The sequence below is a fragment of the Thamnophis elegans genome, chromosome 2, assembly GCF_009769535.1.
Source record: "Thamnophis elegans isolate rThaEle1 chromosome 2, rThaEle1.pri, whole genome shotgun sequence".
NCBI lineage: Eukaryota > Metazoa > Chordata > Lepidosauria > Squamata > Colubridae > Thamnophis > Thamnophis elegans.
In genome coordinates this window covers 134,992,062-135,018,840 of record NC_045542.1, presented here as the reverse complement: position 1 = coordinate 135,018,840, position 26,779 = coordinate 134,992,062, and the positions used below count along the sequence as shown (strand labels likewise).

Sequence of the window (26,779 nt, the reverse complement as noted above, 5' to 3'; positions counted from 1 at the left end):
AAGTGAGGGTCTATTTTCTTTTACAGCTCTCTCATCAGAGTTGCTATCATTCCCGTGTTAAGGGGTATTATAATCGAAAGCAGCCTGGCTGCTACTAATAATTGGTAAGAAAGGCTGGAGCTGTTCTCAGAGAGGGAAGAGAGCCCTGTTGTGATGCTCAGGAGAGTTGAATGTTTCGTGCAGCTGTTGATCATACTTGGAAGGCTCAGGGCTTAATTTTAAAAAATGGGGTAGCTACTATCCGGAATGGCACCAACCAAGAAGATTTCTCTGTGCAATTAGACAGTGTGCTGTAGTTACCCATTAATGAATGAACAAAGCATGTTAGAAATGCTCAATAAGTCTATGCGAATCAGCCCTGATTCAACTTTTACTTATTCAACTACTTTTACTTCAACTGCAATAACACAAGGGCTATCAATAGATAAAAACTAAATGTAATCCATTCTAATCTTGATTGCAGGAAAAACGATTCCAGCAAAAGAGTAGTAAATGTGTGGTAGACCCTACCTGATCCTGTTGTTAGTTCCTCTAACCCCCATACCTTTTACCTTAAGCTGTCTACCCTGGACCTTATGCATTTCTTAAGAGGTCCCTAAGGGGGCGTGCGTAAGTGCACCAGTGTGCCTACCATCCCTGTCCTACTGTCCCATTGATATGTACTCTTTTTATGTGTTTATGGGTAGGTTTTGCTTATTTTATCCATTTATTTGTGCCATTTTTCATGTATTTTTCATACTTGTTTCCTTGTACTTATTGACAAATAAAATAAAATAAAATAAATAAATAAAATAAAAATAAAACTTGAACTGGAGAGTGGCATGAACTCATTCTGACTCTGGTTCCAGGGCAAAGCAATTCAATCTGGGCTCTTCAGTTTGGTGGGACGGGTGCGGGGGAGGATACATGCATAGGTTTTACTGGGCAAATGCCTTCAGAAGTTACATTGTTTAATAGAATGGAAATAAAATAACAAGAATGGGAGTTTTCAAAGGTCATTAATCCTGCCTGATAGACTAGAATAGAATAATAACTTTATTGTCACTCTGAATGTACACTAATCATCATACATTAAAATGAAATTTTGTTGCCCACAACTCACAAAGGGACACCACCTCCAAGATAAATTACATAAACATGACAAAAATAAATACATACATACAAAATTATGTACATACCCACTTACAGTATGTGACACAGAGGAACAACACAGTCTACTTTGGATATATAACGTACATAGCAATAGCAATAGCAGTTAGACTTATATACCACTTCATAGGGCTTTCAGCCCTCTCTAAGAGTCAGCATATTGCCCCCACAGTCTGGGTCCCCATTTTACCCACCTCAGAAGGATGGAAGGCTGAGTCAACCTTGAGCCAGTGAGATTTGAACCGCCGAACTGCAGCTAGCAGTCAGCTGAAGTGGCCTGCAGTACTGCACTCTAACCACTGGCCACCTCGGCTCTTTCTCACATGGTGAGAAAAACTAATCTTGCAAGTTTAACAGATGAATGGCATAGGGAACAAAGCTGTTACAGAACCTGGTAGTCCTGCTAGAAATACTTCAAAACCTCCTCTCAGAGGGGAGCAACAGAAACAGACTGTGAAGTGGGTGTGTGGTGAGGTCTCTAACAATGCTTTGAGCTCTAAGCACAAAGCGCTTATAAGCAATATCCTGAATAACAGGAAGTGAGCTTTCTATAATCTTCTCGGCTGTCCTTACTACTCTCTGTATGGACTTTCTATCTGAGGTACTGCTGCTACCAAATCAAACAGTGATACAGTTTGTTAAATAGCTCTCAATTGTGCCTCTGGAAAAAGTGGCTAGGACAGAAGGACGCAGGAAATGCAGAGGCTGGTTTGCATGTTTCACTAAGGATGATGTGTGGAGAGACCAGTTCAGGCTGTTAGTTATCTGCACCCCAGATATTTAATACTTTTGACCATCTTTACAGCTGCATCCTTGATACTGAGTGGAGTATGATCATGCTGTCTCTTTCTAAAATTCACAATGACCTCCTTTGTTTTTTTTTAACATTTAGAATCAGGTTACTTTTATTGCACCAGTTTACCAGAGCCTGGATAATGAGTTTTGCATTATTTTTTTAAAAGTACATTTTATTTTTTAAAAAAACATTTTTTTAAAGCTACAAGTAACAAAATGAGGAAAAGTCAACAAAGCAACCTTCAGATTTTTGAGTATAGAACACCTTTTTTTCTGAATTCATGGTTAAGATAACTTTAGCCCAATTTAAAAATAACATTTGTAAAAATGATTTAGACCAAAATTCTGGGAGTTGAAGTCTACACATCTTAAAATTTCCAAGTTTGAGAAACTGGTTTAGAGAGTAGATTTCACACACACACACACACAAATGTCTTTCTAAGATACCAAGCTTAGATATCACTTTCATTTGTGTGGTGATGCATCTTTTCTGCTTCTAATTATCCGTTCAGAGTTGACTGGAAAATTAACTTAGTGGAAAATTTCTTTCTTTCTAGGAATGTTCTCAGTGGATTTGACTGGGTGGCAGGCTGGACAGGTTGCAGTGACAAAACACAATTCTAAAGCAAGATTGAAGATTTTTATTCATTTATTTATCATTTTGTCATGTTTATGTAGTGTATATTGGGTGACCCTTTGAGAGCTGTATGCAATGAAATTTCATTTTAATGTATGATGATTAGTGTACTTCCAAATTGACAATAAAATTATTCTAAGAACCTTATAATAGGGTTTATTTGGAAAATAAAATTCATTAGCTGACAACTCATATACGTATCAAATAGCTATCAACTCCAGCATTCTTCAAATAAAGAAGTAAAGTTGCAATGCTGTATGTTGTTTGTAACAATCCCAGAATCAAATCATTTATTGAACTTGTAAGATGCTTTGCAGTCATCTGATTCAATTCATTAGTATATTGAACTTTGATCCATGAATCTTTTTGATGCTGTAATTCAAAGACATCGTTGTCAAAACTGAAGCATCCCTTCAAAACTTTACAATCATTGTCCCAATGCATAATGGTCACAACCATTCACTATGGCTGCATTACTATTACTATTAGTCTTCTAATCGTTCCTATCAACCATCTCCTCCCAATTATGACTGTAGGACTGTAACTTTGTTGCTTGCATCCTTATAATTTATATTGATATTGATTGTTCCTAATTGCTTATTTGTACCCTATGACTATCATTAAGTGTTGTACTTTATGATTCTTGATGAATGGATCTTGTCTTTTTATGTACACAGAGAGCATATGCGCCAAAGACAAATTCCTTGTGTGTCCAATCACACTTGGCCAATAAAAAATTCTATTCTATTCTATTCTATTCTATTCTATTCTACTGAGTGACTTATGCTATGATTTCTATTTTGAATATACTGATTGGTTACAAGAAGTAGGACTGATATGTAATTGTCTTAATCATTGTTCTTCCTAGACAAAGAGTCATCAGATAGCTAAAATATGTTTCCCAACTTGGTGTCTTTCAAATGTGTAAGATTTCAACTCCCACTTGGTGGGCTGAATATAAATGATAGCTGAACTTCAAGATATTTGACTGAAGGCTATAAAAGTTTCTTGGAGACTCCTCTATGGTTCTATATTTAGGTATTTAGGAGATAGCCATTGGTGTCAATGAATGGTCTAGTGCAGAGGTCTCCAAACTTGGGAACTTTCAGAGTTGTGGACTTCAACTCCCAGAATTCCCCAACCAGCATGATTGGTTGAGGAGGTCTGAAAGTTGAAGACCACAATTCTTAAAATTGTCAAGTATGGAGATCCTTGGTCTAATGGTTAAGGCATGTAGCTGCTACTCAGCAATCATCCATTTCCTAAATCTGAGGAGGGCATAGCAGTGCAATCATTGGCTGGCTCACCCCCCCCCCCCCCGTCCTCTAAAAAAAAACCTCTTCAATTTGCTTTGAGTCTGGTTCACGGGCATCCTGAGTCCACCTCACCCAGTCTATCCACACTCCATTGTTATGGAGGACAACCTCGTGCTTCTCATGATGCAGCTCACATGGCCAGAGACAAAGAAGGAATACACCAAATATACTTTTTTCAAGGTGTCCAGTCAGAGCTGAAGAAGCTTTTTGCATGAGAAGCGAAACGTCTTCAAAGAAAAATCAGAAAGTCCACTTGCCTCTTGGGAAAAAAAGCACCTTTGGGACAACCATGAGATGAATGACTGAGAATCTCCATAGATATTAAGAGACATGTTCCTCCCGCCCCAAGCCCCCGTCCTAAGAACTGTCCTAAATGGAGATTTCAGCAGCAGCACCAGCAGCGAAATCGCAGCCCTGCGAAACAGAGCATTCACTGACGGAGAGAGCCTTGCCCTGAAAGGACCACAACTCCCAGTGTGCAATTCGCGGGACGTTGGCAACTGGACCTTCGGAGGGAGGGAGGGAGGGCTAATAGATTAAAATAAACTACAATTCCCAGCAACCTCTTCGGAGCCGGCGCCGCTCGCCAATCCCGGCTCGTCTAGCGCTCGTGGGGCGTTCTTTACCGAGCCGACAGAGGCGGCGAGCACCACTGAGGCGGCGGCAGCGTTTTCTGCGGCCGACGGAGGTGGAAAGGCGGGAGCCGCGGCGGTTCCCCTCCGGTAGCGGCAGACTCTCTTGAGGCCCGCCTTCCCCTCCCCTACAGTATGGCTGCCACAGGAGGTGGGCATGGCGGGTTGGAGCCTCCAGGCGGTTGGAGAAGGGGGGGGGGCAAGCGGGCGAGGGGCTTTCGAGGCCTTGCCCGGTGGGCCCTTGGGAGGAGGAGGAGGAGGAAGAGAGCCGGGCGGGATGCCTCCCGTGGGACCCTCTTTGTGAGGGGAGGGGGTGGCTCGACTGAGGGAGGCCGGGCGATTCGCTCTTTTCTTTCAAACTCTTGTTAATGACAACTCCGCCCACTCCCCCCCCAACCCCCCCCAAACTATCCCCTCCCCAATATAGTGGTCGCCGTAGGCTTTTAGGATAATACTTGGGTGGGGGTATTTTTTTAGGCGAGCGTCAGTCACCCCTGCTGTCATCCAGGGAAAGAAATGCTCTAGATTGGGGTGGGTGGGTGTTTCTTTCAGAAGTAACCCGACGTTTTCTGACAGACTTTCATCGCTTCAATGAGGACTAGAAACCTACATTTTAATATTTTTTATTGAACAATTTTCTTCATTTTGTAACAAATGAGGACTAGAAACTCTCCTGAGGGAGTCCTGTTTTCACTTGGTCTCGGAGAGGCGCTGAAAGGAGGAGGGGCGGGGTGGCTTCAGTTTTTTCAGTCCCATTAGCACAGAGGTGTTAAATTTGGGTTAGTTAGAGGACTACAAACAAAAAATGGCAGCGGGAGTACGTACCTGTTGCCAGCATGGCTGATGGTTGCCAGAAGTTGTAGCACAGAAACAGGGGCAAGCCACAGGTTCCTCTACCAAGAAATGAAAATACAGTCATTTTGAAAGAGGAAGCCCTTTGTTTTTTTGGAGTGGAACGTCATCAGAGATAGGAAGAAGTTAAAACAAGAGTTTAGAAGCCACGTTTCAAGAGGGTTAATTAGACCATGTTTAAAACCAGGAAGTGTTCTCTCTCTCTCTCCCTCCCTCCCTCCCTCCCTCCCTCCCTCTCTCTCTCTCTCTTTCTCTCTCCTCCCTCCCTTCCTCCCTCCCTCTCCTTTTTTTAATCTCACAATTTACAAATAGTAGGAAAGTTGAGAGAGAAGTTGGGTTTTGTTCTGAAGGCACGTGGTGGTGGTGGGGGAAGAGTGGGTAAAAAGTGTGGAGATTGGTAACACTGCGCCTCCTCTTCTACCCCACACTTTGTATCTCCACCCTGTCCCCTTAATCCCAGACTTTCCTATACTGGAGCAAATCTACATGTGCAAACTGCAGGTCTCTTTCAGATTCTGTGGTTTAGCCAAGGGAGGTCTGGGATTGAGAGAGAGTGTGTGCCCCTGCCTTTCTATATGCCTTTGTAATCATGCATTCTCCTGAACCCCTAGAAGAAGATATATTTATAGATAATATGTATAGAGGTTTTTCTGTTACTATCAAAGTTAGGCATTTTGTAGAATGCCTAGGAAATCTAGAGAATGCCAAAAAATGGGATGTTAAGGTGTGAAATGCTTAATAGTTCACACATTTCTTAGGCATTCTATGCAATTCCAAAAGGCAAACCAGCAAAGTATAAAATACTCCCACTAAACTGCCATTCTAGCCTTCCTTGTTGTAACAAGTAGGTCAATACTTGACTTTTTCTCTGGTTTTTTTCTTGTTGTTTTTTTCAGTAAGAAAGTCCTCCTTACTAAAGGACTTTCTTACTGAAATTTCCATAACATAAAATGGACACAAAAATTACAGTCACCAGGCATTGAGCTTCGCCTGAGAGTATCTTGCCTTTATGTATATTACTAATGTATGTTCTAGATTAAAAAGCAGCAGAACCTGATTTGTAAAATCCTCAAGTACGTCATCTGTCTTCTCTTGGAATACTGACTTCTTTCATTTCTTTACCACCAAATCTGGTTTTATATTGAAATACTGCTTGATTGTCATTTTGCCAGATATTCTGAAATATTTCTTAGCTTAGTGTTCTATCTGGTGATGTGCTAAGAGTCAATGTATTATTCTGTTGTTATTTTATCATCTATGTTGCATGTTCAAAACTGCTAACAAATAAAAATCCACACTAAAATCAAGACAATGAGAAGACAATGCCAGAAACAACTCCCAAATGAAAACATTTCATGTTCTCTGAGTAAAGCAAGATAAAAGTCCTCTCGACTCACATAAGGTCTTAAAGTTAGTACCAATGATGCCAAGTAATATTTGATAGCTTGTACAATTCTTTCTATATAGGTTTATGATCCCTTGTGTGTTGCAACCTAGTTGCTGCATTGTTTGCCAATTACATATTTGGGACATTTTCCTGGGATAGGGTTTTATAGAGCACACTGCATGAATAATGCTTACCATATTTTACCAGTTCACATAATACATGATTCTTGTTAAAACTACCCTTGCAAGTTGACTAATAGATGAGGATCAACAACATACCCAAAATGATAGCTTCTTTTAGAAGGAGTACAGCCCTATTCTTACTTTAGAAAACTGAATATGTGGATTTGAACATTTTTTGGGTCACAGAGAGCAGTGACTTGATTTTAAAGCTGGGACAGAAGACAGAAGTTTTAAGTCCTTTTCACATAAGTGAATTCCTCTATCCATCTTCAATAAAGGAATGTTAATCATTGTCAAATACAACATCTTGGTATTTTGTACATTCTTACTGGGTGACCTTCAGCAATCTTGTTGTGCTCCATGCACACAGAATAGGCTCTCCTTCTCATCTCTGCATCAGCCTCTTCTGAGATGTCCTTTAGAGTTAACAGCATATTGTCAAAGAACATAGAAAATGTATGGTTTGTAATTCATACATTATGTTCAGTCAGGTTGATGTTGACTTCTAGTAACCACAAACACTGGTTTTCTCCAGGACAATCTATTGCAAACCTGACCCTTCAAGTCTCCAGCAGTGCCCTCATCATCACTGTAACTAAGTCATTCCACCTTGTTGGTGGTTATCTGTGTTTTTTCCCTTTTTCTCAGATACATACTTTTCGAAAAGCAAGTACTTCACATGAAGTATCCCAAATAAGATGGTTTCAGCTGGTCATTTGTGTCTCAAGTGAGAACTCTGGAATAATTTTCTTCTATGATCTATTTGTTTGAATTTAGGGGGATAGGACAGCCATCCGTTCTTGGGAGTCTTCTCCCACACGTTCAACATTCTCTTTATTCCACATCCTTTAACTTTCATGTCCATAAGTGTCATAGGAAAAAATCATTGCGTGACTTTGATTTCTGTAGGTGTGGACAAGACTTTTACAATGTCTTCATCGCTACTTTGTAGCATATTTCTGAACTGCTGGTTACTGTTAATAATTGATCTTTAAAAAGCTGAATGTACCTCCCACTTCAGTATCTTCACAAGCATTGATAAAAAAAATTGGATGGAAATATTTAGTTTGAAAAAATATTGAAATCTAAAGTTTAGAGAATTAAGGAAACCCTGTTCGATTAGACCAAGTGGCCATCTAATTAGCTTGCAATTTCCAGCAAGCCTTCCTCTTGAGATCCTAATGAGCAAGACAAGAAAGTATCAATAGATTAATACATAAGGACATTTTGAGGGTACCATTAAGGAATTTTAGTGTTGCACTTTCTCTATAGTTGCCTCCAAACTCTGAAACAGGTATTTTGGAGTATAGAGTGTGACTGACCTCTTAACCTTTAGGAGGGCAGTTAAGAACCTATTACTTCACAAAATATTTGGGTGCTAAAGGTGTCATGATTACTGTTAATTAATTTTGCATTTTTATTTGAATTTCCATGTTATTTATTATGTACCTTATACTTTCTATGTTATTTTGGTTATTATTTACTACCTCTTTCCTAAGAGTGCTTTGTGTCTTAGGAAATCATGGTATATAAAATTTATTATAAATAAATATAGATTAAATAGTTGTTAGCCCCTAATACTAATAAGTTATCCATGATAATCATCATTTTCTTTGTTTTTGTCTCAAGTGTTTATGATGTGTCATATTGTTGATTTTAAAAAGTCACTTGGAAATCTTTTACATTGAGTAATCAATGAGCGAATAAAGATCACAGTATTCTGAAGGAATCTCAGTAAAGCTAGACCATCAAATGAATCTGCAGTATGATGAGTTCCGAATTCTAGTTTCTAGCTACTTTTTGAATGTGCTTCATTTTACATTAAGTCAAAAGGAGATTTATTTATTTATCTCCGAACATCTTGCCTCTACTGAAAATTAGTACTTTGATTCCTGAGGATTTATATGGCATGTTGATTATTTCAGTTAAAAAATAAGTGCTGTAAATATAGAAACATTGAACCTATTAATAGGTTTATGGTAATAAATCTGGGTGTGCAACCCCTTTTACTTTCTTAGAGCAATCAGACAAATAATAATTGTAAATTTAGACCCTAAGTGAGATAGCATGAGGTATATAGAATGTTCTTTCCTTTGGCTAATTCCTAGAGTAAGCTTTCTTACTCTATGGGTGGTCCAAACATGTGAAATATAAATAAAGTCCTATTGTCAAACTAGGTGCAAGCCCAACTTGGAGTGCTTCCTGCAATCTGCTTCCCTGAAGAAGATTTGGAGTTGAGTTGCTATTACTAGCTCTAAAATACTACTGAAAAAAGAAAGAATGGAAACAGTACACTAGTTATCTGTGGTAGTGGGATTTAATGCTCATTTCTTTAGCAAGTATCTTACAGCGCTATTCTAGAAAAAATGTAACCCTCTTTCAATTACTGTAAGTATTAACAATATTTGTTACCTAATTTGTTAAGACTTCCGCTGGTAGCTCTTATCAGCCAGAATTAACCAAACAAACAATACTTTATCACTCTTGCGTGTGGGCGGAAGGAAAACATCCTGATATAATTACAGAAACAGTTGCTTTAAAGACATACTCAAATCTCAAAGCTGAAGTCAAAAGTTGAAGCAGATTCAGATATTTTACCAACAAAAGGTTTTGACATTTACTGGTTTTACTAGTTTTCTCATATGCATCCTATTGTTTTAAACCTATTTCATGTCTTTGAAACTGCAACATCAATAAGATACTCTCCTGATAAAATTGGTGAACTTATTGCATTCCTTGACAATGTGACAAAATTAGTGGACTAGCAAAATGCTGTGGATATTATTTACTTGGCCTTCAGTAAGGCATTTGATAAAGTAGACCACAACATATACTTGATAAGATAGAAAAATGTGGGTTAGGCAGCATCACCACCAGATGGATTCATAATCATCTGACTAACCATGCTCAACGTGTAGTCATTAATGGAACTGCATCTACATGCAGGGAAATATACAGTGGGGCATCTCAAGGCTCTGTTTTAGACCCAGTACTCTTCAGCATCTTCATAAATGATTTAGAGGAGCAGGTAGAAGAGGAACTCATCAAGCTGGCAGGAATAGCCAACATTCCAGAAGATAAACTCAAGATACAGATGCATCTTGACAGAATTAACACTGGCTCTTATCTTAACAAAATGAAATTCAATGGTGGAAAAAAATAAGGTTCTATTTTTAGGTAAGAAAAACCAAATGCACAGGTACAGAGGAGGTGATACCTGCCTCAATAGTAGTAACTGTGAGAGGAATTCTGCAGTCCTACTGGTAAAAGGTTAAAGGTAAAGGTTTCCATGTACAATAGTGTCCAACTCTAGGATGTGATGCTCATCTCCATTTCTTGACTGATGGAGTCAGCATTTTCCCACACCTTTCCTCTGAAGTGGTCTGATTAATCTACTTGCATTTGCATACTTTCAAATTACTAGGTGGACAGTAGTCCTCGTGGACAATCACTTAACTATGAGCCAGCAGCATGCTGCAGCTGTCAAAAAATCCAGTGGAGTCCTAGGCTGCATTAATAGAGGGATAGAATCAAGATCACCTGAATTATTATTACCACTTTATAATGTCTTGGTAAGACCACACTTGGAATATTGCATCTGGTTTTGGCCACCACAATATAACAACATATGTTGAGGCTCTTTAAGAGCAACAAATATAATTATGGAACTGGAGGCTAAAAAATAAGGATGGTTGCAGGAGTTGGATATGTCTAGGTTAAATGAAAAGAAGGACTAGGAGTGACATGATAGCAATGCTCCAATATCTAAGGAGCTTCCACAAAGAAGAGGGATTCAAGCTATTCTCCAAAGTACCTGACGGCAGGACAAGAAGCAGTGGGTGGAAACTAATCAAGGACAGAAGCAACCAGTAACTAAGGAGAAATTTCCTGAAGTTAGAATATTTAATTAGTGGAATAACTTGTCTCCAGAAGTTGCAGGTGTTCCAATACTGGAGGTTTTTAAGAAGGGGATTTGACAGCATTTGTCTGAAATGGTATAGGGTTTCCTGCTTGAACAGGAGATTGGACTAGAATACCTCCTAACTCAGTTATTCTGTTACTCTGCTATGGACAAGAGTTGCAAGTCAGAAAATAATGAACACATAAGAGCAAGAGAATATAAAGTATAGAAAATACAATCTAAAATGATTGGATCTTAAAATAATATATTTATTATATTTACCTCTAATATAATATTTCTTGTTTTTCTTGTTTGCAGAATGATAAAAATAAAATTTTCCATGTATAATCTTGAACAGATATCCTAGCAATGTACTGAGGTTTGTTTTTTTCAACATTCAAAAATTTGAATTGTGCAGATAGTTTTTTTAACAAATATTTAGGGTGTGAGGTGTTATTTGGCAAACTTTGGGAAGATATCTCTACTTTTGTCGGTGTACAGAATATTTCCCAGCATTCACATCTAATGAAATACGGTTCACGTCTTGATCCATGGGAATCGATCATATGTGCCATTCTTTCTCAAGATCATTTATTTCAATTTTTCACCAGAACAAAGCAAATTTACCCAAACATTGTATGGAACTCCTTCTTCAAGCACAGCCATTGGTGGGATTGATCCTTTTCATGCTTGTAGCATTCTCCAACAGCTCAAAATGATGTATGATGAAGGACAACTGACAGATATTGTGGTAGAAGTGGATCATGGGAAAACATTTTCCTGTCATCGAAATGTCCTTGCTGCAATCAGTCCTTACTTTAGGTATATAATATTTTATTTTTAGTCTATTATTTGTATTGTAAGTAATGTATTTTTGTTCTGGTATTTATATGTGTGTTTGTGAGAGACAGAATGGGCAGCAGATTAAATCATTTGAACAGTCTGATTTTTTTCCAACATATACTAGCATTCTTTTATTTACTACATTAACATAGGAATTAAAGCTGTTAGAGTCATTTGGCTATTTTTAACTGCTTCATTTCTTGTCTTCTGAATGTTCAGGGTCTATAATTATTTCCCCAAATTTATTTGCAGGGCATTTTGGATATTTCTACTATTTGTGACAACTTGCAGAAGTTGGATCACATGTATTGTTAATGTGCTTTTCACTTGTTTTATAACATGACAGAATTTTGTATAATAATTCAAATCACTATTTCTCTTTCCCAGCCTAGAAAGTTATTAGAAATTACAATTGACTGTTTAAAACTGAAATTAATAGATAAGCAAAGAATAGCATTTAATGCGCTTAAGTTTCCTAATGGAGCCATAGGAAAGTTTTTTTGAGATTAATATGAACCTCTTGCCATACAGTTGGTTACTGAGTTGAAAGTATATTTTTCCAGTGCATTAATCAGGTCTATGGGACTTCTAGTTATGTCTTTGGCATCACCATTACTTTGGCACTTGTAGGCACCATTACTGGAAAAGGCCAGGAACAGCAAAAGTTAATGTAAATTATGCCTCCTTTGCGATAGAGAAAAGAAAGATGTGAGCCAAAGCAGAACTCATGCTGGCAGGCACTTGGAGCCGGAAAGGTGCAAATGCAAGCTTCTGTTCTAAAATAATTGTTGTACATCTATACATACATTTGGAAATATAAATATATGGAACTGGTTCACTCCGATAGAATTGGTCTATACCACCTGTGCCCGCAGAAGCAGCATGTCCCTGAGCCTCAGCACAGTAAGCAGCACTGGAGCCTTGCAGAGGGGGAAAAATAATTGTTGGGGGCAGTTGAACAGTCCCTTACCTTGGAAGAACCAAGGCTGGGGTTGGGAGAAACCAAGCCTAGAATGGCTTATATGGGATGGGTCTTCACTGCTGGAATTTGGTTAATGACTTCAGCAGGAAGTTCTGGGATTGCTTTCACTACATGATGCAATTATGTGATGTCATGCTTTATGACCACATAACTTAGCAACATAAATTCTTATCCGAATTACTGTTCTCCCCATAAGAGGAAAGAGGGTAAATTACATTTCAATCGGGTGATGTTACTTAGTTTGGGTAATGAACGTCTACAAGGAAACAAGCAAGCTCAGAGAGCACCAAGGACTCCTCATGTCAACTCTGAGCTACAAATCTTCTCCTTTGTTAATTACATTTCTATACTAAGTGCCGATATGCATTAAACACTATAGGAATAATAAAATCCATAAAACTATCTAAACAGTTGCCACAAGTAATGCCACAGTGTGTGTGAAATGCCTGGGTAATGTTCTTGTGAATGGATGCCCTGTTTTGGTTTGATCCCCCCAAAATTATTCTAAAGCAAGATAAACCATTTCACATAGTTTATCTTACCAAAGGACCTGAAGGCAGAACAAGAAGCAATGGATGAGAACTAATCAAGCAACCTAGAACTAAGAAGAAATTTCCTGATAGTTAGAACAATTAAACAGTGGAATAACTTGCCCTCAGAAGTTACGGTGCTCCAACACTAGAGGTTTTTAGGAAGAGACTGGACAACCATTTGTCTGAAATGGTATAGGATCTCCTGCTTGAGCTCTTCTGCTTGACCTCCAAAGTCCCATCTAATTCTATTATTCTGTTAAATAATGTGACATTGGGAATTTTTAAAATCTGAATCATCTATTATAGCACCTCCTACAAGTGCTATTTTTACAAGAAATATTAATATGGATGTAATCTGTTTCCAATAATTTAATCCCACATACTTCTGAGTTCAAAGCAATTGGAAGTCTATACTGGAATAAGCTTTCATACTTGTATTTATTGTGCAATGTTTAGCTGCAGAGTTTTGTGACCGTGGTCGAGACAGCCAATTTCTTCTGATGATGACTGCCACAATAACTAGCAAAATACCAGGAAATCTGTCAGACCACAGATACTAAACCCCCAAACTGTCCAGTTTGAGTCACTTCAAGAAAGAAAAAACAACAACTGAATAGTTGTTTTTTAAAAAAAACAGGAATTATTCTGTACTACACATCAAAACTCATCCCAACCTGCTACAAGTATGGTGTTTGTTTACTTCAACACCTGTATTATAATCCTATACATATCTCATTAGAAGCCTTTTTAGAATTCAGTGAGACTTATGTTGGTACGTTTTTCTAGGGTTGTGGCTTAATTCTTTAGGGTTAAAAAGATTCATTCTTGCTCAAGCATTCTCATGACTTTTACCAAGCCAAATCTGTGCTTTGTGGTATAGATAAGCCAGTTGCTAATAACAACTCTTCACGTAGTCATTCATGATGTAGCTGTTCTAGAGTTTTGTTTCCATGGTATACACAATGTAAGAAAACACTGAATTTATTGAGGCAGGAGTTGCAAACGTTTTAGTCTGCATTGTTGGGAACAGGTATATAGAAAATCCAGACAATGTAGGCAATTCTTTCTTAATGGTTGCAAAAAGCATTTTGATTATCCATGTTGCAATCCTTATTTTTAGCAGTAGCGTACATATAAGTGTTCTACAACTCTCAAATAATATAAATGTGTTAAAAACCTAATGGTAAGATATTAACAAAGTCAGGATTCTGTTGACATTTAAAGTCTAATGTGTTTTGCAAAGAAAATTAAGTCTGAGTATTAATAACAGTTGAAATGTTGGTTGATACATTAATTGTACTTTTTATTAATTGTATGCATATCCTCATTTTATAGATCTATGTTCACTAGCGGCCTTACTGAGAGTACCCAGAAAGAAGTTCGGATTGTTGGTGTTGAAGCAGAATCCATGCATTTAGTACTGAACTACGCATATACCTCCAAAATAACATTGACAGAGGCCAACGTCCAAGCTTTGTTCACTGCAGCTAGTATCTTCCAGATCCCTTCCATTCAGGATCAGTGTGCTAAATATATGATCAGTCACTTGGACCCACAGAACTCCATTGGGGTGTTTATTTTTGCTGATCACTACGGACATCAGGAATTGAAAATCAGATCTCAAGATTACATTCGTAAAAAATTCCTGAGTGTCACCAAAGAACAGGAGTTTCTCCACTTGAGGAAAGACCAACTTGTAAGCATATTGGACAGCAATGATTTAAATGTTGACAAAGAAGAGCATGTCTATGAAAGCATTATAAGGTGGTTTGAGCATGAGCCTAGTAAAAGAGAAGACCATCTGCCAGAAATTTTTGCCAAATGCATCCGTATGCCCCTACTGGATGAAGCATTCATAGAGAAAATTCCTCCCATGTTTGCACAGGCTATAGCCCAAAACTCTGTACAGAAAGAACAAAGTGGTGCCAATGGCTATACCCAGAGGCTTGGAATGACTGCTTCAGAAATGATCATCTGCTTTGATGCTGCCCACAAACACTCAGGAAAGAAACAAACAGTGCCTTGTTTAGACTCCATTACAGGGAGAGTGTTCAAACTATGCAAACCGCCTAACGATTTAAGAGAAGTTGGGATTCTCGTCTCACCTGACAATGACATTTACATTGCTGGAGGATACAGACCTAGCAGCAGTGAGGTTTCTATAGACCACAGAGCAGAAAGTGATTTTTGGCTGTACGATCACTCTGGCAATAAATGGATCCCTAAATCTCCACTACTTCGTGCCCGGATAGGTTGCAAACTGGTTCATTGCTGTGGTAAACTGTACGCAATAGGTGGTCGAGTTTATGAAGGAGATGGGCGCAACTCCCTGAAATCCGTGGAATGTTACGATGCTCGAGAGAATTGCTGGACAGCTGTCTGTCCAATGCCTGTAGCAATGGAGTTTCATAATGCTGTGGAATATAAAGACAATATCTATGTTTTACAGGGTAAGATGGTTTGTGTGGGGGGGATGTGGTGAGATTTGAAGTTAACACTGACAATTGCAGTATTGGAAGAAGAGTAATTTCATTAGATCTTGATTGTTGCTGGTAGTTTCCCTGCTAATTGTACCATACAGGATGGATGATCCTATTCATATCCAGGCAGAGGTAAATTATGCTATGGTGCATACCACTTGTTTTTATACATGATAATATTTTGGCTTGCTATTGAGATGCTTTGATATTACCTACAATAGGAATTACTTAACTCTGTAGGAAATAGGGAGAACCACTGACAGAAGTATAATTGAATGCTATTTAAAGGTGGTATATACATAGTTCTACTTCTGAAAGTAATATTCCCTCATTCATCTTACTTTTTCTTTACAATTTTTTTAATGTTCGGACCAGTGTTTCTCAACCATAGCAACTTAATTACTTTTAGGCAACTTTCAGAATTCCCTAGCCTGTATAGTTTGGGCCAATAGTCCATGGTTTGGACTATTGGAGATCAGATATATGTAATAATTAGCAATAAAAAGAGGAGAGCAAGAAGCTCACCCAATTATAGGATTCTGATACAAAGAGTATTAACCCTGTGCCCTTACCACAACCTGAATTACTATCATCATCCCATTCCCAACACACCTACATATACACACCACCTATTTGCATAGAAAGGAAAGTCCTTTTTGGCACTAGTTAATACTTCCTTCAATAGTGAATAGTAGTCAGGACTGAATTCAGATGGACAGAGTGAAGGTAGGAGATAAATATCCTCATCCTCATACCATATTCCTAGTTGAGCTTGTCCAACAGTCTTCAAATTGTTTTGGTTTAAAAACATGTGCGTGAAAACTTGCATATTTTGTTTGCAAACCTTTCACATGAACGTCTGAATCTAAAGACATCTTAGAAGGCTGCTTGTACTGGACTCCTTTTCTCCTCACACGGTCATTACTATTAATTAACGTGTGGGAAACATTCTAAAGTATTGCTTTAAACAACTTGATTTGTATCTTAAAAGACGCAATATAAAAATTGCAGTTGTGATAATATCAGTACTCAGCTTTCATGAAGTCAGTAAACCAAAGGAGATAAAGATTTATTTTTACAGCTGAACTATTATTTTGTTATTTGTACCAAACATTTAAATGCTGTTTGCACAATAAATGGAAAGGTCTCTACTGAATGCTTTCTGACTCATCCTCCCAAATTATTAACATCCAGATGTGTTGAATAGGTGATAGTTGGCTCATGTACATGTGCCAACTTTTCAGTAGAGGTACAAAAAAGATAGACTTAAAGCTGAATAATATGGGTTGTGGATTAGCAGTTGCATGTCTAGAACCAATATATTCTCCTTAGAGAAGTGATTTTTTTTAATCTTTGGTTAAATGCTAGTGGAACAGATTTAATGTGGTGATGTAAGGTAAATATAGAAGACAATAAAGTTGAAGGTTCCTGTGAATTTGCATAACAAAACAAAGAGAAGAGAATGGTTGCAGGAACTGGGGATATCTAGTTTAATAGAAAGAAGGACTAGGGGAGACATGATAGCAGTGTTCCAATATCTCAGGGGTTGCCACAAAGAAGAGAAAGTCAAACTATTATCCAAAGTACCTGTGGGTAGAAAAGAAGCAATGGGTGGAAACTGATCAAGGAGAGAAGCAATTTAGAACTGAGGAGAAATTTCCTGACAGTTAGAACAATTAATCAGTGAAACAGCTTGCCTCCAGAAGTTGTTAATGCCCCAACACTGGAAGTCTTTAAGAAGATGTTGGATAGCCATTTATCTGAAACGGTATAGGGTTTCCTGCCTAGGCAGGGGGTTGGATTAGAAGACCTCCAAGGTCCCTTCCAACTCTGCTATTGTATTGTATTATTGTATTATAAGTATCTTAATTATTTTTTAAAAAAAATATGATGATACATATTTGAAATGCATTGATATTATATAAAATATCTTAGAGTGGTTTTTAAGTATATAGCTTACACTAATTTTAAAATTAGATTTTAAAAGGATCTATAGGCAGGATTATATAAAGATTTTGCACTTCATTACTTTATGTTTTCAGTGGGGAGCCACTCATTTTTAATAAAAATGGTTGATGTTTCCAATGGACTAGAATTTTTAAAGCTTATGAATATATTTATTTTGATGAGTTGTGGTGTCATGATCATTAGAATGCAGTATTGCAGGCTGACTCCCACTGCCAGGAGTTTGGTCCAGATTGATTCAAGGTTGACTCAGCTTTCCATCCTTCCAGGGTTGGTAAAATAAGGACCCAGATTGTTGTGGGTCATATGCTGACTGTTAGCATATTAAACCACTTAGAGAGGGCTGTAAAGCACTATGAAGCAGTATACTAAGTCTAAGTGCTATTGTTATTTTGTTAACATTTTAATGAACAAGGCATAATACTTCTGTTTTATTAACTTATATGTAGATAATTTATAGAACAAATTTTGTGAAACTTCTGCTATTCTTTCTCCTCACTTTACTGACTTAGTTTGGGTGTTAAAGCATGGGTCTTATGGTGAATTCAATAGTTCAGGTCAGCATTTAAACTTGCCTGTAGTGGTGACCTTGCTTTTCCATATCATTGCATTCACATTGTCCCCAGCAGGGTTTTCTCATTTTATGACCAGGCTACTCAAGTTTTGTCTTTAAAAAGGTTTGACTGACTATTCAGTAGCCAACCAGGATAGGTTTGTCAGGCATTTAGAGAAAAGAACTGAACATATAGTCATGTGAAAAAAAGCACACTCTCTTTGAGTTCTATGGTTTTACGTATCAGGACACAGTAAAAATCATCTGGTCCTTAGCAGTTTTTAAAAGTAGGTAAGTACAACCTCAAATGAAGAACAACACATAACATATTACACCATGTTGTCATTTATTTTACAAAAAAAAGCCAAAATGGAGAAGTCATTTCATATGACTATATGCTTTAAATTTGTTGTCACAATTACCGCTGTTCCTGTGAGTTTTTGGGACCGCATCTACTAGGAGATTGTAACATCAGTTTTTTTTACTGCAACCAGATAATTAGAGGGATAGGCTACCGTATTTTTTGGAGTATAAGACGCACCGGAGTATAAGACACACCAAGGTTTTGAAGAGACAAATTTTAAAAAAAGTAGGTAGGTAGATAGAGGGATAGAGAGGGAGAGAAAGAAAGAAAAATACAGTAGGTAGGTAGGTAGATAAAGGGATAGAAAGAGAGAAATAGAGATAGAGAAATAGGGAAAGGTAGGGAGAGAGTGTGTGTAGGTAGGTAGGTAGAGAGATAGAAAGAAATAGAAAGAGAGTGAAATACAGTAGATAGGTAGGAAGACAGAGATAGGTAGGTAGATAGAGGGATAGAAAGAGAAATACAGTAGATAGGGAGGGAGAGAGTGTGTTTAGGTAGGTAGGTGGGTAGAGGGATAGAGAGAGAGAAATAGAAAGAGAGAGAGAAATACAGTAGATAGGGAGGGAGAGAGAGAGAGTGGGTAGGTAGGTAGGTAGAGGGATAGAGAGAGAAATAGAGGGAGAGGGAAATACAGTAGATAGGGAGGGAGAAAGAGAGAAAGTAGAGAGGGAGGGAGGGAGGGAGAGGGTAGGTAGGTAGGTAGATGTTTCCAGGTGTATTTATACATGTGCTGGAGAAGGAAATCACTGACAAACCTTAAGACTTTATTTCTGCTGGCATATCACATGATCAATTTAATTCTCATCAGTTAAAGAGCTTTCCGAAAGGGGGCGGGGAAAGTTTTTGCACTCTGCAAACTTACAAAAAACGGCCTGGTTTTTGCAAAAACAGGCCCGTTTTTTTTCCCCAAATAAAGGCATGAATAGCCTTGGAGGGACTTGCAGAGTGCTCCTGGGAGGGGGGGGGGGCAAAAACAAGCAAAAAATGACCCATTTTTGACAAAAACGGGCCCGTTTTTTGTCAAAAATATTGCATGTATACCCTTATGGAGGCTTATAGAGTGCTGCTGGAGCCTGGAGGGGGGCAAAAATGCCCTATTTTTTTGCTTATTTCTGCCCTCCCCAGCCCCCAGGAGCTCTCTGAAAGCCTTCATAAGGCTATCCACAGCCATTTTGGTGAAGGGGGCGGGGCTTCAGGAGGCAAAAGTGCTGTATTCGATATATAAGACGCACCCAAATTTTCAGCCTCTTTTGAGGAAAAAAGGTGTGTCTTATACTCCGAAAAATATGGTAACTAACTCTGCCCTTATTCAATGTGATTACTAAGTTCCAGGAGGAAGAGTACGATTGCATGCCTCCAGGGAGGAATCACTGTCTTTTAACCTGAGGGTTGCATAACTGCCTTGAAGAGCCTGTCCCTGAACCTTTGAAGCTTAAACCAACCACCCAGTTGCAAATATTCCGTTCGTGGGCAAGTTGCTGAAGAGGATGCCTATTCAGCTACATTTCTCTGATCCATTTTATTCATCTTCTGAATAACATAGCAATAGCTTTGGTTGCCCTGATTTCAAAAGAGAACCATGGGAAGTATTACTATGTTGACTCTCTTGAATCACTCAACAGCTGACTACAGCACATCACTGGAGTGGTTCAGTGGGTTTCAAACCAAAGGTACTTTGTTAACATTCCTACGTGTAGGACGATCACCAGAGAGAAGCTGTTTGGCTCCTCTTTAATGCATACTACTGCCAGAGGTGGTCATCTATAGAGATTTGGAGTTATCATTATGCTGATGGCATTCAGCTCTGGCTTTCCCCCCCAACATGAATCAGAAGAGTTGGAACCGGTGCTTGAGTGTTGCCTCTAGTTGAGACGAGGAATGACAAACTGCAGCTGAATCTAGATAAAGTAGAAGTACTGAAGTGATCTTCAGGCCCAGAGATGGGAAGATGGTCAGTATTGGATGAGGTAGTGCAACCTGAAAGAATCGATATATAGGTTGTCTTTCATTCCAGTTTGTCATTAGAGACATAGGTGACCTTAATAACAAGAAGGGCTGATGCTTAGCTTCAGCTGATACATCAGCTACAATATTTCTTGAACATAGATAGCCTATTCTTAGTGGTCCGTGCCTTAACAACTATATGATTGGTTATTACTGCAATGCACTTGTCATGTAGAGAGAAATACCTTGAAAATGACGAGGAACGTTGTACAGAGAACAGATATAACTAAAGAAAGGGTCCATATCACAAGTTCTGAAGTGCACTGCATTGGTTTCCTGTGAGCTGCAATCCCAGTTTTGCCTAAGACTCAGTTAATTAAAATATGATCTCCCTCCCTCCCTCATCAAACTCCTGTATAAAAATCAGCTAGAAGACTCTACTTGTGGACCCACTAGTGAGTTTGGCTCACATTTTGTAGCCAGAAGTAAGGCCTTAATAGACACAATGGCCCAGTTATGAATGCCCTCTTAAGAGGTGTGGAAGTGCCCCCCCCACACACACATCCCTTTAGAAAACATTTCATACCTGTTCACCCAGACATTTATATAGTAACAACTATTTTGGGGCCAGATTGCCTAAGGTTGCCTTTATTTGGTTTTTCCAATTAGAAAGAACTTCAATATTTAAATGCTTTATTAATTTAACATTATTCTTTTTTAAATATATTTTTCAAACATTACTTGACTTATCATAGTCAAAGTGGTTTAGACCTTTTCCTTTGTTTGAAAATGGTTCTATGTTGCTCTCGTTGAAAGCTGTATTAAAATAAAAAAGCTTTTCTTCCAGTGAATGTATTATAATTGGCTTTTCCCACAATGGCAGGGATGTCCTCAAAATTAAAGATGTGGTTTACAACCCTGTAAGTTTCGAGGCTTCTGAGTCACAAGATTTGGTAGCATACAAGTTAATAAGTAAGCAAGTAAGTAAATATTTTCTGGTATTGCATAGTTTTGTAGAAATATTTTAGGACAAGTCTTTTATTTTCTGTATGATACACAAGTATCTGATAGCTCATTAGAAATTGTTCTTAATATGGTTGGGTGAGTTGCTTTGAGGAAAATAGAAGTCTTAATCCATTTCTTTTGGAGGTTGCTTAATAGTGTCTTAAGGCAAGTTCTTTACATTTTAGTTTCCCTTCCTTTCTGTCCCTTAGGAGAATTCTTCCTCTGCTATGATCCTCGAAAAGATTATTGGGGTTTCTTGACTCCGATGACTGTGCCTAGGATCCAGGGTTTGGCAGCTGTCTACAATCACTCTATCTACTACATTGCTGGAACCTGTGGAAACCACCAACGTATGTTTACTGTAGAGGCTTATGACATTGAATTGAACAAGTGGACTAGAAAGAAAGATTTTCCATGTGATCAGTCCATTAATCCATATATTAAACTTGTTGTCTTGAAAAATAAACTTAATTTGTTTGTTCGAGCTACTCAAGTCACAGTTGAAGAACACGTCTTCAGAACCAGCAGGAAAAATTCTCTTTATCAATATGATGAAGCTAATGACCAGTGGCAGAAAGTGTATGAAACTCCAGATAAGCTTTGGGACCTTGGACGTCATTTTGAATGTGTTGTTGCTAAATTGTATCCACAGTGTCTTCAGAAAGTTATTTGACTCCTCTCCCCTCTCCCTTTCATTGGTAAAAGGCCTTAGTGACTTTGGTGTTCCATGCTACCAGAAACATCTGTTTTTAAGAAAAATGCATTCCTGTCAGTATTTAATGTGAGCTGAAATTGATAGCTTTTGGGTTTTTTTATACATACATGCATACATACATACATACATACGTACATATATGTGGGAATGGGTGCTCTTTAAAGGTTACAGCGGGGAGAGGGAATTAGTTTTAGGTTTTTAGTGGATGTTTTCCTGCAGAGTATGGAATGGTTTACAAAGTGCAATTATCAGCGTTTTCTCATTTGATCATATTCTATCTAGAATGACAGTTTGACTAAAAGAAAGAGGAGATGGATTGGGTAACTATGCACTATAATGAGAACAAATTGAATATGAATAGGAAAGGTGAAGAGATCAAGCTTGAAGTGACTTCTTGTTTAAATACGGGTAAAATCTGAGGCAATATTGATGGGTTGCTATTTTCGATTTGGTGACAGTATATAAATAAATAAAAATACCCATCCCTCTTCCATTTATTGAAATGGTACTGAAATATTTGAAGTTTATACACTTTGGTTAGTTGTGAACGTTTAGGCAACTAATGTATTTCAATTAGTCCCTAAATGAAGAAAAAGTGACATAATCTACATAGTACAAAATTCATAAGATCTTTCTGCAAATTTGAATGTATAATTACTATTTATGTGTCAGTTGTTTACAGATTTAATGTAAGATTATTGTGAATATGGCAGTTTGAATGTTCCTTTAACCTGGTGTACATTGTAACATTTCCTTTGGCAAAAACAACAGATTGCAAATATTTTCTTTTGTCAGCTGTGTTTCTATTCTTGCTTTTGGATTTTTTAACCCCATTTTTTTCATTGCAGAATTGCTATAGCTTGCTATTTTTTTAAAATTGTGAATCAGTAAACAGCTGCACATAAAGAGTGTGCATTCATATTTGCAGAGAGAAAGAGTGGGTTTTGTATCAGAGATTGTATCACCTTCTCCTCACATAGGGCTTCATTGAAACCTACAGTTTGCTGAGGGGTGTCTAAAATCTTATGTGCAGCTTTTAAAGAAATGGATTTAAAGTCACAGGAGAATATAAGTTCCCATTTAAGAAAGAGCTGCCCTACTTCAGATGGCTACATTGCTTCTCTTCTGTAGATTTAATTTTAAGTGTGGCTCCTTAATCTTCCATTAGTATTAGGAGAGCTATTTTTGCCAATTATATGTAGAAGTTCAAAAGCAGCTGAATAGGTTGGTCACTCCATAAAGGGCTCAAACCCATTGGTGCTAGTACAATTTTCATATTTGTAAGTCCAAAATAGGTCAAATGGGTAGCTGCTATGCAAGGCAGTGGGTAGTATTAATGTCTTGAGTCTTAAATACACTTGCTGCTTTGTACGTGGACACCTATTTTATTTAAATATCTTATATGTTGCTGGTTCCTAGATAACATATAGTCTTAATGGCCTTTTGGAAATAGTTCCATCTTTGAAAGTTAAGCGCTAAAAGCACTTTGTTTTGTCCATACTCCGATAATTTTGACAGCGTAACTTAAAACAGTTCTACATAGTTGACCATAAACTTCTAGTTAATGTATTGGAATGCATTGCTATAGGTAGCTGTTGGGAGTATGTAATATTGGGCGTTCTTATAACAGTAAAGCAAACTCACGTATTTATTGTTTCCACTATTGCTAATTTGGCATGAATTGTTGGTGAGTTGTTACTCCAAAAAATATATTCCTACACTCCAATTCAACAATGTAAAAGCATGTCCAGTTCCATTTGCTTCTGGAGTAATGTGAAAGTTTGCACTACTGAGCTTTCTTTGTAGTCCTAGGATAGTTATTTTTGGAAATCTACCATAAAAATATGTGCGGAATTGAAAAATAGAGTCCATAACTTTTTATATTACATTTCTGCTTTCATATTTGAAATAACTTAGAATTCTTCATGTCATTTTTTTTTCTTCTCTAGATAGTATTGGGGCATCTGAGAATGCATTTGCTAACTGGCAATTCTTAGAGTAACATTGATCCTCAAGAAAGAAATATACTTGACTTTCATCTTGGTTCAGCTTAAGGCTTGTTTTAAATGATAAATTGTCCTTTTTCTACAATGGGTCTCTACTTTTGACTGAGTCAGATCAATCAACCTTTAGTTAAGATAGAAAATTTAAAACCACAGATTGATAAATATGATTCACACACCCCAGTAGATAAATACTATCTCACTTGGTTTTGTATCTTTTCAGTCTTGCACAATATTATATGTAGAAAACATGTCTGTGAAACTAAATGGATAAAAAAGCCTCATTCTGTTACATACCTCATTTTCCAGAGATTCAGCAAGCAGCTTTTTCTTTGGGCTTTTTCATATACCATGCTGGAGGTACATTAGTCTAGAGTCTAGACATTGATGTGTGTATGTATCTGTGTGTGTGTGTGTTTCTTGTATTATTATTGCTTAAGCACATTAAGATAACACGAATACATGCTAGATAATTGCAGTTGGTACTTTACTTAGTGTTATGAAAGCTGATAACTTCATTTTTAACTCTTGTCTCAATAGTGCTCAGGTTGGGAAACTTCAGTAATGCAAAACTGCATAGTCAACAGTATCTAATCTTGACCCCTGGCCTCTTTGCCGCCAACTAGAGATAGGAATTGGTGCTACATATTATGGTTGGCTTCACATTGTTTCATTCAGGAGTGTAAGGCTATGTAGTTTACCCTTATAATTGGAAAATAATAATGGAAAATGATTGAAGAGTAGCAAATGCTCTTTGGATGCTGTAGGATTAATTTCCAAGCTGACTTAAGTGTGTTTAAGCTGCAGTTTAACATTGTAAGGCACTAACCTGCTACTTTAGAAGTGAGTTTAGATTTTCTGTACATGGATGATTAAGGTTTTGATGTCTTAAGTGTATTTGCCAAGACTGAATTTTTAAATAAGTTATGGTTTCTTTGGCATTCGTATAAAATTGTTTAGTTATCATACATGTAATTGTTGCTATTATTTACTTGGCTGTATTTGCGCTGTTGTAAGCCTCTTAGCTGCAAAATTTCTGAAGCACCCTCCCCTTAATGTTGCATTATTTTTTGCAAAAAAAAAGTGTTATGTCATTTTCAAAAAACCTTACAAAACACATTGCTGCTTGTTGACAATCTTCTGTATTTATTTAGAAGTGTCAATCGGACTTGAAATTTAAGAACTTAGCTTGTTAGCAAATGAAGTTGTCATGTGATGAATAGGAATAGAATATGCTGTGGTTAATTCTGCAGTAGGTTTGATCTTATTTTTTGTTTTTTTAATCTGCACTAAATAAAAATCTTTGTCTAACCATTCAGAGGGGGAAGGGGAAAGGGTGAGAGGCTATGGACTACAGTGCTTGAGAGTTAAATCTTGAAATTTTTTCCAGGGGCTGAAATACCATGAGTCTTACGCATGAATAATTATTTAAACAGTAATATTAACTGAGGAATTTAGTTGTTTACATGCTTCTAACTTATCTAATAGGAAATTTCCTGTATAAACTTGTTTTCTGAGTAACATAATTCTGAAAGAACCTTGCACAGTGTGAGACCAGATGGACATAAGTCCCCATAATTGTGCTACGCGGTTCATTTGTTGCATTTGATATTTCTACTTATATTCTTTGTTGTTCTTTTTCTTTATTTAGCTTATTTTTTGGTACATCACTCTTCTATTTTACATATGTTTTAAAAACAGACATGGAAAACATTCTCATTTTTTAATTCCACAATTTGTTGTTTTAAAGGCATAATCCACCAAGCACATTTGTTGCATATTTATCACAATCTTGCACTTGCCCCACAGAAGTGGAGCAAGGCTGTGCAGCTGGACTACCACCTGGTGGGTTGTTTCCAACCTGCCGAGCCGGCTCTCCTCTGTATGCAGTATATGTGGTTTGTGTAATATCAGAAAGCTCCAAAATCTGTTTAGAAATGGTATCAGATGTTCAGTGCTCAGGTATGCTAGTAAAGAAGTACTGTAGTCCTCTGAGGGCAAATGCGTGGATTTTTAAACATTTTGCCATAATTGCACAATTTTGCAATTTTATGTAATGTCATGTTAATTTTCTTATAATAAACCTGTTGTTCAAATGCATTTGTTTCCAGTAGCTTTATTGCTCCTGCTAGCTTTTCTCTTAGGTTTACAGAACATCTGTATTGGCTAAGGTCTGAGGACCGCCTCTCTTGAGAGCTGTCTCATACAACTACTAACGACCCATCCTCCTCCCTTTTCTTCAGTTTTCAGATTCTGAAGAACATTTCAATTATTATTTTTTTCGAAAGCATTCCTCAGTTCGGTTATGGATTGTTCAAAGTGATGTTCTGAGGGGAAATGGTGAGCTAGGATTGGATTCTTATGACTTCGCCCATGTCATCCAAATATCAAATGATGCTTTTTCCAGATCTTCTCTTTCCCACCTTGGACAGTTGTAATATCCAAATGCCAATGTACTCATCGTTTCTTAAGAGTGGAATTGATGTTCCCACTGTTCAATGTCTTTTCCTGCTGTAAATCACCCTGCTGCAAAATGTTCTT

General features: G+C 37.6%; 1 protein-coding gene and 1 long non-coding RNA gene across 3 annotated transcripts in view; one reads left to right on the top strand and one right to left on the bottom strand.

Moving 5' to 3' along the window:
- Window positions 1-5,631, bottom strand: part of LOC116503702 — a 47,832-nt gene extending 42,201 nt beyond the window's left edge. For both annotated transcript variants that reach the window (XR_004254735.1, XR_004254734.1), the window contains exon 1: window positions 5,355-5,631. This is a non-coding gene — a long non-coding RNA (uncharacterized LOC116503702). The remainder of the gene's footprint in view (window positions 1-5,354) is intronic.
- Window positions 4,536-26,338, top strand: KBTBD8 (kelch repeat and BTB domain containing 8). Its single transcript, XM_032210271.1, has 4 exons — window positions 4,536-4,680; window positions 11,463-11,673; window positions 14,545-15,659; window positions 21,730-26,338. Exons 1-4 carry the CDS (start codon window positions 4,665-4,667, stop codon window positions 22,191-22,193), a joined length of 1,806 nt encoding a protein of 601 aa, XP_032066162.1. The 5' UTR covers window positions 4,536-4,664; the 3' UTR covers window positions 22,194-26,338.
- The last annotated feature ends 441 nt before the right edge of the window (window positions 26,339-26,779 follow it).

Excerpts from the sequence above, each read along its gene's own strand:
- KBTBD8 (XM_032210271.1), top strand. Across the intron at positions 11,674-14,544 it reads GCAATCAGTCCTTACTTTAG|ATCTATGTTCACTAGCGGCC; the intron begins GTATATAATATT and ends CTCATTTTATAG. Across the intron at positions 15,660-21,729 it reads CAATATCTATGTTTTACAGG|GAGAATTCTTCCTCTGCTAT; the intron begins GTAAGATGGTTT and ends TCTGTCCCTTAG.